The following is a 12,362-nucleotide window of genomic DNA, read 5'->3' as shown; positions in this document are numbered from 1 at the left end:
TCTCCCCTCTATTATTTTGACAAAACAGATTCGGGGAGGTACCAAAATTTAGTCTGTGGTCAACCACTGCACCCAGCCCATGCACCCATGCAATCTTCTTTCTGGGGTGCAAAGGGTTTTGGTTCTCAGCTTACTCACTCTAGCATCTTATTTCACCATCAACGTATCTGGAAACTAGCCCCTACCAGGCATGGTAGCTCCCCATTTCATACCCATACCTCATTAAGGTTTAATTATGCTCTACCTGAATTTCTCCAAATACAAGACCCTTTTTTGTGGGCATCCAGTGGGGTTCTTTATTTACGCCAGTTATTCAATGCCTCAGGAATAAAAACCTTTGCAGACATGCAGACTGAATTCTTCATTCCCATTAACACTGCATGCTGTCCCGCTATTTACAGCTTCGACATGCGATGAGGGCTTAGTTTCTGGACTCGCCCCCATCCATTGATTCATTACCTTTGTTGGACATAAAAATTGGCTCAAACCCTGTTAAATTGATCTCTGCCCTCTATACCACATTGTTGACCCCTTCTGCGACCAAACTGGCCTACTGTGTCAAAATCAAATGGGAACATGACCTGGGGCAAATTGAGGATGCTAACTCAGAGGAAATTATATACAACTATAAGCTGGTATTCCCAAAGGTTTCTTAACTCAAAAGAACCAGGATAGAGTAGAATGTTGGAGGCCAAGGCAATGGAGCTTATTGAGAAGGAGTGGTTGGTCAACAGTATCAGAGGCTGCAGAGAGGTCTAGTATTAAGAGTATGGAGTAGTGGTTTTAGCAGTTAGTAAATCATTAGAGAGTTTTAGTAGGGCAGTTTCTGTGAAATGCTGCGAGAGAAAGACAGACTATAAGGGGTCAGGAAGGTTATTTTCAGTGAGGTAGGAGCTAAGACAGTTGTTGACTAAGTGTTCTAAGTTTAGAGGTGAATGGGAACAGCGAGCTGGGTCTTACATTGTTCAGGTTGGTGATGTCCAGTGAGTGCTTTTAAGTATGGGAGTGATCTGTGCATGCTTTAGGGGGGAGGGAAAGGTGCCAGTAGATAGGGAGAAATTGAAGATGTGAGTGAGAGAGCATAGGATAGAAGAAGAGGGTGACTGTAGTAGTTGCGAGAGAACAGGATTAGGTGGGCAAGAGGTTTGGTAACCTCTTCAGTAGTAGCCTGTTCAAAAAAGGAAAGTGTTGACTGTGCTGTTAGACAAGGTATACTGTATTAAATGGGGAAGATATCTGTATAGTGGATGTGTCTTCACGTATTGCATCAATCTTGTCTTTGAAGTGATTGGCAATCTCTTGGGCAGGGAGTGAGTTCATGAGTAAAGGGGGTGGAGGACAAAGCAGAGAGTTAAAGGTAGCAAAGAGCCGATGAGGACTGGTTGACAAAGGTATTAATAAGAGAGATGAAGTAGGTTTGTTTGGCAGCATGGAGATAGGAATTGTATTTTAGGAGGACAGACTTACATAGGGTGAAGTCCTGCAGGGATTTGGTTTTAAACAGTTGTTCAAGAGCACGACAATGTCTCTTGAGATTTCTGGTGTCGTTAGTTTGCCAAGATTGTAACAGTTGGGGGCCTATTTCTTCGTGTTTTTTGTCTGGTTGGGACAGAATTGTGAAAACTAGAGATCTATTCACAATCAGATAAACACAAGAAGAAAGAGGTGTATTTAGGCTTTAAAGCATTTGTCACACTGCTCCCAACAACTTGCAGAATGTGCCAGGTTACTGAGAGATTACACATCGGCCATGGGACCATTTTCTAGAGCAGCCAAAACATTGATCAGTTCAAAAGAATCCAAAAAAGCTTCCAAGAAAAAAAAAAAGAAAACGGGAATAGAATTTGCAAACCTCTGAAGTGGGAGTGGTGACATTACAGAATTATAAATATAGGGGAGAGAAGAAGAGACAAGTCAGCAAGTAGGAACAGGGATAGACATAGAAATTTGAGATACAATGCTTAGGAATTAGTTTGAAATGGGAGACATCAGAAGGAAAGAGAAAGAGAGCAGAAAGACAACATGTGGAGAGGGAGCCAGAGAGCAAGAGAGCAAGAAAGAGGACAAGGGAGAGGGAGAAAGAGCAAGATAGAGAGAGAAAGAGCAATAAAAAACTAGAAAGCGCAATGAAACAAGAAACTGCAAGAGAGCACAGGAACAAGAGAGGAAAGAAAAAAAACAAAGGCCACTTTCACAATGGTGCACTTTACAAATGCAATATGAGTTTTCAAAAACGCACATCGCATTTTTAAATGCTATGTGTTAAGACTTATTACAATGCATATGCATATTTACAATAATTTTGCTGCTGGTCATTTGTTAGGAGCCAGCACCTGACGATGTTCTAAACAACCAGTGGATAGCTACACATACAATGCCCCCTGTACCTCTATGATGGTAACCCCCAGCTCCACTCTGTTCAGTCTCTTCATGTGCAGGTGTCAGTCCAGCCAGCCACACATGGAGTGGCCAAGCAGGGCAAGACTGGGTGGGACAGCTGAGAACTCTCTCAGCTCAGACAGCTGTGGGAATTTGAAAATAGGAGACAGGGGCGGCTGGTCTGACTCCTCCACAAAAAGAGACTGAGAAGAGAGGAGCTGGAGGTGATTGTATACAAAGCCACCGGGTGTCATGTGACCCCAAAAACACACCCTTGGTGCGTTTCTGTTGACCTAAAATGGAAGAGGAATTTTTGATGCACTTTTGAAAAGACCAGAGATGCAGCATGCAGGACTTTTCAAAAACGCAGCACAAGAGCAGTGCAACGATGTTAAAAGTTACAGAGAATTTAAAGGGGAATAATTTTGATGCTTTTGAAAAGGTGCGTTCTACACAGCAAAATAACATCAAAAAAGTGGACAGAGAAAGAGAGACAGAGTAATTGTATGGAGATAAAAAGAAAGCAATTGAGAGGTAAAAGACAAAAATTGAAGAGAGAAAAAAAAAAAAAAGAGTGGAAGAAATAGAAAAAAAGGCTGGCAAGAGAAAGAGAGAGGGAGAGAAAAAGAAAAAGAATAAATGGATAGGACACTGTGTATGGAAGAAAATCACTCTTCTGCTCACAATCTGTCCATTGAGCTAAATTTTTCTGCACACGACTGCACTTGCGAAGAGGGGTACAAAGAAAACAATTGTATGGTGTGAACAGGGCACATAGAAAGCATGTGTGGTGGTACACAGAGAAGCTCAACAAAGAGTGTGGAGAAGCCCTACAGTGAAAGGAGGGCATGTGCAAACACTTTAAACACTTTTCAAAAAAGCTGTATCACATTCCGTGTGGATGTCATTAACACTGCAGTAAATCCCCTTAACACTTACCATCACTGTAACATCCTCAGTAAAATAGGTAAACAAGGACTCTCAGTAACTAAACTCCCACCACCAATATACCCTCATAATATATTGTGATCCCTACACTACAGGGAGATGGAAAACTGAGGAACTAACCTGATTCTCTTCCTGGACCACCCGATACTGTTCTTTCCACACGGAGATCTTGGACACCTCATCCTTCCGCAATGCCCGCTCTTTTTTTAGTTCTGGACTCCAAAAAGTTTTGATGCTGTTCATGGATGAGCTCAGCTTGCTCTCTTTCACCTCCACATCCTTTCGGAGAAGGTCGTTTTCCCTTAGGACCTCTTTTAGTTGGGCCTGAAGGTCCATAATGGTGTTGTCCCTGGCCTGACGCAAAGAATGGGGAACAGTTGACGCCATGCTGACTGGTGGAATCTGGTGATCCCCAAAAGCAATGGCGTCACTGGATACTCCGCTAGTGGCAATGTTTGGGCTGCTTCCCATGGCTGTCATCCTCACCCCATAGGGCAGCCTCCCCCCAGATCGTCCCAGGGTCATGGTGCTTTTTGGGGTTTCTCCGCCCACATTTTCATGATCACTGAGATACATGGGAGTGGCAGTGGCATATGCCGCATTTAGAGACTGGATGTTTTCCATGGACAAGGTTTTACCGCTGCCTCCACCGGGGACTCCACCAGAGCTGCCACCGGTACTATTAGTACGGCGATGGCCCAGACGTGGTGAACGGGGGAGCCGTGGGGAGCGTCCAGGGCTTTGGCTGCTTGACTCCAGCTTTCCAACGGAGCGAGAACTTCCATACATGGTTCTGAGATATGATGGGAACAGTAAACTTCTGAGATCTGGGAGGAGCAATGGTCACCGTTTCAAATGTAGAGGGTTTTTTGGCAGTTAGTGTAAGATGATCAGAAGGTTATGGACCTAGATGGATCTCCCATTTTTGAAAGACGCACAAACTTTGTGACCTGTGGAGAAAACAAGGAGAACAGTTAAACCTAAAAGAATGTGAACATTTCAACGAGAACTTTAAAGCAATCATAGTTATATAGTTAATCTGGCTGAAAAAAGACAGAAGTCCATCCAGTTCAACCATAGAAAAAAAAAAGTTATAAGTTATATGCAAGAAGTTACTGTTGGTACCTTCTTGCATGAGTGACTATCATCACATTCTTGTATGGGTGTAACAAGAACAGGAAGTTATATAGTTAAATAGTTAGTCTGGCTGAAAAAAAGACAAACATCCATCTAGTTCAACCACAAAGAAAAAAAAAAAACGTTATAATCCTATACCTACAGTTGATCCAGAGGAAGGCAAAAAAAACAGCAAAGCATGATCCAATTTGCTCCTGCAGGGGAAAAAATTCCTTCCTGATCCCCCTGATATTCCCTGGATCAACTTTACCTATAAATGTTAGTATCCAGTTATATGCTGTGTATCTAAGAAACAATCCAGGCCTTTTTTGAATCAATCCACTGAACTGGCCATAACCAACTCCTGAGGGAGTCTATTCCACATTTTCACAGCTCTCACTGTGAAGAAACCTTTCTGTGTTTGGAGATTACATTTCTTTTCCCCCAGACGTAAGAGTGCCCCCTTGTCCTCTGTGATGACCTCAGGGTGAATAGCTCTACACCGAGTTCACTGTATGAACCACTGATGTATTTATACATGTTGATCATATCCCCCCTTAATCTCCTCTTCTCAAGAAAGAATAAATTCAGTTCCTCTAATCTTTCCTCAAAGCTGAGCTCCTCCATGCCTTTTATCAGTTTGATTGCCCTTCTCTGTACTTTCTTAAATTCCCTGATGTTATTTCTGTGAATTGGTGCCCAAAACTGAACTGCATATTCCAGATGAGGTCTTACTAATGATTTATACAGGGGTAATGATATCTCTCTCTCTGGAGTCTATACCTCTTTTAATTCAAGAGAGGATTTTGCTCGCTTTAGAAACCGCAGCTTGGCATTGCATGTCATTATTAAGCTTGTGATCTACCAGAACTCCCAGATCCTTCTCCACCATTGATTCCCCCAGTTGTACCCCCCCTAGTATGTATGATGCATGCATATTCTTAGCCCCTAAGTGCATAACCTTACATTTATCAACATTAAACCTCATTTGCCACATAGTTGCCCAATTAAACAGTGCATTGAGGTCGGCTTGTAAATTGAAGACATCCTGTAAGGACGTTATTCCACTGCACAGCTTGGTGTCATCTGCAAAGACTGAAATTGGATTTTTAATCCCAGACCCTCTATCGTTTATAAAGTCTCAACCAAGACTTCAGTTGTGAAAAGAAGTTCATGTCTGAGCAAAATTAAAAAATAAAAATACTACTGAGTGCATCTATGCCATGTGTATGCATTTCTTAATGTTTTCTCTTTAAAAATACTGTAAGTACAGAAAAGTACCTGGTGATTCTGCTAGAATTTCAGTGAGCTCCTAACAGTGTGCTGATAACAATGCCTCTGCAGTAGCGAAATCACAAGCACAGTTAGGCTACAGAACATCTCTCTCCATGTTATGAAGATGACAAGAGAGAGGACTGTAGTCCCGCCAGAATTGGGCAGAGCTGACAACACTGCTTGGGATTTCAGGATAGAAGATGCAGTGTTGTCAACTCACTAGAGGAAGTTGGGAGCTCACTTGATTTCTGGCAGATTAACAGGTATTTCTATGTACTTGCAACATTTTTTTTAAAAAGACAAAACATAGAAATATGTGCATATGTTAAAGAGATTTACTGATGGTGTTTTTTTTGCCTTACGTTCCAGTCAGCTGTAAGGTTATAAGTCCAACATATGGCTTTTAATTTCTATTTCATAAGCTTCCAGTTTTCAGAAATGTCAGTTGCTTCTAATACAGGGATTTTAGCTTAGGAAGTAAAATGATTGTGTTGCTCAAAGTCTTCTCAGCTGAGAAAGCATATTGTCAGCCCTTGTTAATCCAACAGAAAATTTCCAGGATGCTGCAGTTGCTATAGCAACCCATGGCAACCATCAACCGCTGAGCATTAACTCATTTAAAGGATGCTGAATTAAAGAGACGACACAATGGGGACAAGAGAGGAGAAAAATAGTGCAAGCCAAAGTGAATGCTCCAAAGCAGCCAATCAGAATCCAACTGACATTTTCTACTACAGGTTAAATTGTTGCTTGCTGAGGGGTAACTCCATGGTAAACCCCACCTCCCGTAAAGTCAAGATGTCATACTTCAAACATTGTTACAACCATAACAGAATAAGTACATTTGTAAGCGAATGCTAAAGTACTGTGAAAATGTTTCCAAACTTTATTACCAAGCTTAAGGCTGGCCATACACTATACAATTTTCTGTCCAATTTCTGCCCAATTTCCTTTAGATTTACTTTCAACTATGTAGTGCAAGGGCCGGCCTAATTGGATACAATTGAAAGTGTTGTTTAGGTTTGACCTCAGATTATTTGGTTTTTGGTAAATCTAAAGCAATTTTCTAAAGAAAATTGCATAATGTATGGCCAGCCTAAGGCTAGGTTCACATCTGTGAGTGTGATTACGCTGCGGGAACGCATTTGTTCCTGCAGCTGAAACCACCAGCACAGAAAAACACCTGTGCTGTGTGTGGGTGCAATTAGTGCTAATGGCACGCCGGGTATGTAACAAGCATATACCCAGAGACTGACGCAGTCCTCCATTTTATTAAGAATCTCCATGTTGTTCCTCATTTTTCCCCATTTCCTCTTTGTTAATCCACAGGGACATATGTGTGTTGGAAGGGTCACAGGCAGGCTAGGGCACAGCAGGGAACCCCAGAGCTATAAAACATTTTTGAGCTAGGTGCCTGGCTGTCTGGGCAAGCTGTACCATATAACACCTCGTATAAAATAAAGCAAGCTTTCCCAGGAGTTCAAGGTATTCCAAACCACGAATCAGATAAACACTTTTCAAAATCCATTTTTCCCCTATGTCTCAGATCTTGGAATATGAGAGACTTACATAAAAACCAGACATATCGTCAGATTGGCTAAGAGGAGACGAACAATTTGATGGGTCAAAATGTCTCGAATACATAGGAAAGCAGAAAAGTAGATCTCGGGAACCATTCAGTGTATAATTTCATAATTCATTTCTAATCAATCCTCAGACGTGTCTGCATAATAATCTACCCGCGGGTGGAATGTCACTTATGCATATGGGAAGTTATGAGCCAAAATATGAGTATGAGAGATTTTGTCTCTAGTTGAGGTATCCGCCCAGACCACCCCTCTCTAAATGAGGCATTGCTGGGGGGCTACAAAATGGGCTGTCAAGCCTAAGAGAGGGAAGTTGAAGAATTCTCCCATTTAACATCAATACCACCTGAGGAGACCCATACCCTTTCGCTCTGAAACTTGATCTGCTAACCCAGGACTTTGGCAAGTACTTTAACCTCTCTCTGTTATCTCTTTGCTGTGCTGTTGTTCTCTGTATATTTATATATATATATTGGTTGCATCTGTTTTCTGTAAATATTTTTATTGCACCTCTTTTTGACTTTCAGTAATAAATCTTTCCTTTTGAAAGTGTTGAACTGTTTCTATAGCTCTTAATTGCAATTTACGAATTCCTGCCTCTAAAAGAGCGCTACTGTGTTTGTTTAACCCTCTGTATAACTGCCCTGCGGTGACCATGGTAGGCAAATGATTATCTCAATCATTATAGTGTTATTGCTGGTATAGCCAAGTTTCCTCTTTCTCTGTACAAAAAGGAGGTGGCGGCAGTGTGAAGGGTTAATTGCATAATTAACCTGACTCAGTAACAATTGCTCAGGCTGCCGGTACATAGATTGTGGTCCAATTAGCTGGAAAATCGTTGCACAGGGTGCAGCTGGGTGAGGCATTGTTACGCACGTGACATCACGGTTTTAGATTGGCTAGTCCTTTCGGTCACGAGTTTAGTGAGAAGGGCTCGGGTCTGACGCCGCGGTCGTCACATACTGGTGACAGCGATCGTGGGATCGTCACATATTGGTGGCAGCGATCTCGCGTCCGTCACAGATTGCACTGGAAATCACTCCTGCACTGGGAGCTACACTGCAATTCCTGCTACACAGATGTGAACCTAGCCCAATTCAATAGCAATATCCTGCCTCAGTTACTGTGTTTAGGCAAACTACCTAATCTGCAAAGTCAGAGAAAATGTTGGTGCCTTGGTCAACAAAGCCCAATTTCGGAGAAAACCCTCTGCAGGGTTTTGTTGTCCTTTAGTTGTCCTCTGTGTTCCTATGGTGAGATGTCCCTCCACATCCTGTCATGACAGGAAAAGACAGGAAATCCATCCAACAATTACACACAAAAAACCCAAACATTTTCAGTATTGTGGGGAGTGATTAGAATTTCTGACATGTTTGTATTAAGCCTTGTATATACGGGTCAAACATCATCCAAAATTGCCTGGTACAGCAGGATCTGACAATCTGTCGGTCAGATTATAATAGCACGGTGGTGGAAATCGCAGCACCAACAGAGCTTGTGTTAGCACGGCGATCTGTCAATTTTTTTCCTTCAGTCCGCTGACTGCAGTATGTGAACCCAGCTTTACTGTTGGTACCTTCTTGTATGAGTGACTATCACCACCTCCATCACATTCTTGTATGGGTGTAACAAGAACAGGAAGTTACATAGTTAAATAGTTAGTCTGGCTGAAAAAAAGACAAACATCCATCTAGTTCAACCACAAAGAAAAAAAAAGTTATAATCCTATACCCAAAATTGATCCAGAGGAAGGCAAAAACATCCAGAAAAGCATGATCCAATTTGCTCGTGCAGGGGAAAAAATCCTTCCTGATCCCCCGAGAGGCGATCGGATCTTCCCTGGATCAACTTTACCTATAAATGTTAGTATCCAGTTATATTCTGTGTATCTAAGAAACAATCCAGGCCTTTTTTTAAAGCAATCCACTGAGCTGGCCAGAACCAACTCTTGAGGGAGTCTATTCCACATTTTCACAGCTCTCACTGTGAAGAAACCTTTCTGTATTTGGAGATTAAATTTCTTTTCCTGCAGACATAAAGAGTGCCCCCTTGTCCTCTGTGATGACCTCAGGGTGAATAGCTCTACACCGAGTTCACTATATGAACCACTGATGTATTTATACATGGTGATCATATCCCCCATTGATCTCCTCTTCCCAAGAGAGAATAAATTCAGTTCCTCTAATCTTTCCTCATAGCTGAGCTCCTCCATGCCTCGTATCAGTTTGGTTGCCCTTCTCTGTACTTTCTCCAGTTCCCCAATGTTCTTTGTGAATTGGTGCCCAAAACTGAAAAGTGAAAAAACTTCAAAGCCTAACATGTATCCATTTATTTTTAAGTTTTGGATGGCATCCGCAGAGTTATGATTTTTGTCGTCGTCCCCCCATTGAGGAGACTTAACTCCAGCCATCCTTTCAGTCTTGCACAGGCTCCTCTCAAGCACTGAAAATGCTTCCTTTTGAAAAGTCTTGCACAGTTGCACAGGCTCCTCATCTATATTTACTTACTTTGAATTCACTGTTCACTGAAAGATTCTCACAGCTTGTATCAGAAGCTGCAGCAAATCAGATGCAACCTGTCCAGCCCCAATTTCTGCCTGCAGAATCCAGCATCATCTAGCTCTTTCCTCCCTAGCCTGACTGTACCTAGCCCACCCTTTTATACATTGGTCTGCATGCAAATACAGCCTAGAAACACCCATTCCTCCAGATTGACATCCTCCCATCAGGACAATCTATATTTGCATAACTCTTCCCAGAAGCCAGCCCACTGTTTGTATTAAGGCTGAGAGCTGCTCTTGACCTACTATAGTAGCAGGTAACACACTTGAACTGCAGAGAAACACAATGCACATGCTGTGCACTGTGGTATGCTTTGGGTTAAAAATAAATACATAAATAAAAGGGTAATGTCTGTTTCTTCATACTTTAAAGTGGTTGTAAAGGTTATTTTCCCCCTAAAATAACAAACATGCTATACTTACCTGCTCTGTGCAATGATATTGCACAGAGTCATCCGAACCTCCTCCTTACGGCAACTTAAAGTGGTTCCGTGCCTTTAGAACCGCTTTAAGTTGCCCTAACACAACACACTTTAATGGACATTATTACAATGTATAGTCTGAAAGGGTCTATATACTGAGCAACCTTTCTCAACCGGGTATCAATGGGCAATTTTCCACTGACTGCCAAGGTAAGAGGGCACCTTTCAACATAATCAACAATGTAAGGTCCTTCTGCACTGACCACCAATGTAAGGGACTACACTGACCACTAATGGGTGGGGGGGGACACTACCCTTTTCACAACCTGTGTTTCTTTTCTGGCCATTAAGCTTTGTATAATTTCATGACTATTACTGAAAAAAGGGAATTTGCTTGTAAATTCCATATCTTAGAGTACAGTACAGGACAAGCTTGGTAGTCATACAACCCTATGTTATAGGCCGGTACCTTCAAATGCCTGGACACTGGCAAAGCTTTTGAGGACATGCCCCCTGGGTGTCCACCTATAAGCCTAACCCCCTCTGCGAGTCTTCAGGTTTGTTTTAGCAAGCAATGCACAGTAATGCAGGAAGGGGAGGGTGGCTTGTGTCCTTTATGGTATCCAAAGATATGGAATACATGGGTAAGTCAAAATTCCTTTTATCCTCATTGAACATAGTACACAGGCTCGATATTTCTAGACTCTGGGATGTCCTCAAGCAATCAAGCAGAAGCAAGTCAAATAGAACTGTGCTAACAGGCCTAACAATATCAAAGGTCGACAGACCCAACTCAGAGTGCTGCTGCAAGAACCTTGTAGCCAAAAGCTGCATCCACAAAGGACTAGACATCCACCTGGTAGAACTTGGAAATAGAGGCGGACATACAAAGCTGGGCAACCATCTTGATGTTGGAATGCCCAAGAAACTCCTACCGATCAGGTGGAGTGTGCACGTAATAGTACTGGAGGTGTCGGTGCAACCCTATTTCTTTGTACTCACATGCCCGACTAAAGGGTCTGGCTCCAAAACGTTGCTGTGATGTGATCTTTCGTCAATAAAAATCTGTTCAGATTTTGTCTAAAAATCCGTGGTGTGCTGGCAAATAAATACGCTGTTTAGTACTCGAAGAGGCATGACGAGGTGAAAGAGAATAAAGTGCAACAATGCTGAAACTTGTGCACACAACAAAAATTAGCATAACAACATAGGAAAGCATACTGCATGAAGCTGTAACATCAGGTGTAAAAGAGCCTGGGGGTGAGAAACATTTCCTGGCTTTCTCTAACATCGTTTCTAGGTCCTCTTCTTTCCCGTGCATCCTCTAGCGCAGGGGTGTCAAGCTGGCGGCCCTCCAGGTGTTGCGAAACTACAAGTCCCAACATGCACCATAGCCACCCGAATGCTTAGACCTAACAAGTAAGCCCTGCTGCTTGCCCACAGCAGGGTGAAATAGAAAAAAAACCAACCTGCCCGACGCCCGGAACTGCATGTCCCAGGTGGCGGGCGATACAATTATGTGCATTGCGCCAAGTACTGTGGTGAGCACCCAAGAAGAATCCAGTGTCCAAAGCACCATTACAAACTGTACCCATTTTATGGGCTTCAGGTACGGCTCCCTACATTTTACTGAGGTTAAGCGGCTTCTACAATTATTAGAAGACAGTGAAAAGATGATTGAAGGGTTCATTGAGGAAAATGAAGTAATATAAACTTTAGTTTATTGATCTTCATTGCTCACGCTGATACTGCTGTGCAGTAACTCTCCCAATCCAGCAATTAGCTTCCCTGCTGAACTATTATATGGTGGAGATTGGAGCTGCTATCCAATCAGGCTCCATGCACACGGGGCATTTTAATAAAGCTGGTAACGTTAGCTGTGTAAAGTCACGTTAAAAACGTGAGTTTTTTAGCGTTTATGCATTAGCATTTAGCAGTGTTTTTAAGCATTTTTTTGGTCAAAATACATCTAAAAACACTGGTTTCCCACGATTTACTGTGTTTTTCAGCAAAACTCCTCTAGAAACCCACTAGTCCTGTTTTTTTTTTTCCAGCCAAAAAACGCCCCTGCCAAAA

At 42.4% G+C, this 12,362-nt stretch overlaps 1 protein-coding gene across 15 annotated transcripts in view; it reads right to left on the bottom strand.

Annotated features, from left to right (window-relative positions):
• ERC1 (ELKS/RAB6-interacting/CAST family member 1) overlaps positions 1-12,362 on the bottom strand; it is a 352,762-nt gene that overhangs the window by 295,029 nt on the left and 45,371 nt on the right. For all 15 annotated transcript variants that reach the window (XM_089671795.1, XM_089671801.1, XM_089671796.1 and 12 more), the window contains exon 2: positions 3,448-4,277. In XM_089671795.1, coding sequence (XP_089527921.1) covers positions 3,448-4,116 — 669 coding nt within the window. In that variant the 5' untranslated portion in view covers positions 4,117-4,277. The remainder of the gene's footprint in view (positions 1-3,447; positions 4,278-12,362) is intronic.

This window comes from Staurois parvus, unplaced genomic scaffold, assembly GCF_062004578.1.
Source record: "Staurois parvus isolate SC_StPar_1 unplaced genomic scaffold, SC_StPar_1.0 ptg000114l, whole genome shotgun sequence".
NCBI classification, from domain to species: domain Eukaryota; kingdom Metazoa; phylum Chordata; class Amphibia; order Anura; family Ranidae; genus Staurois; species Staurois parvus.
The sequence above is the reverse complement of the archived record's forward strand: the minus strand, read 5'-3'. Positions and strand labels throughout refer to the sequence as shown.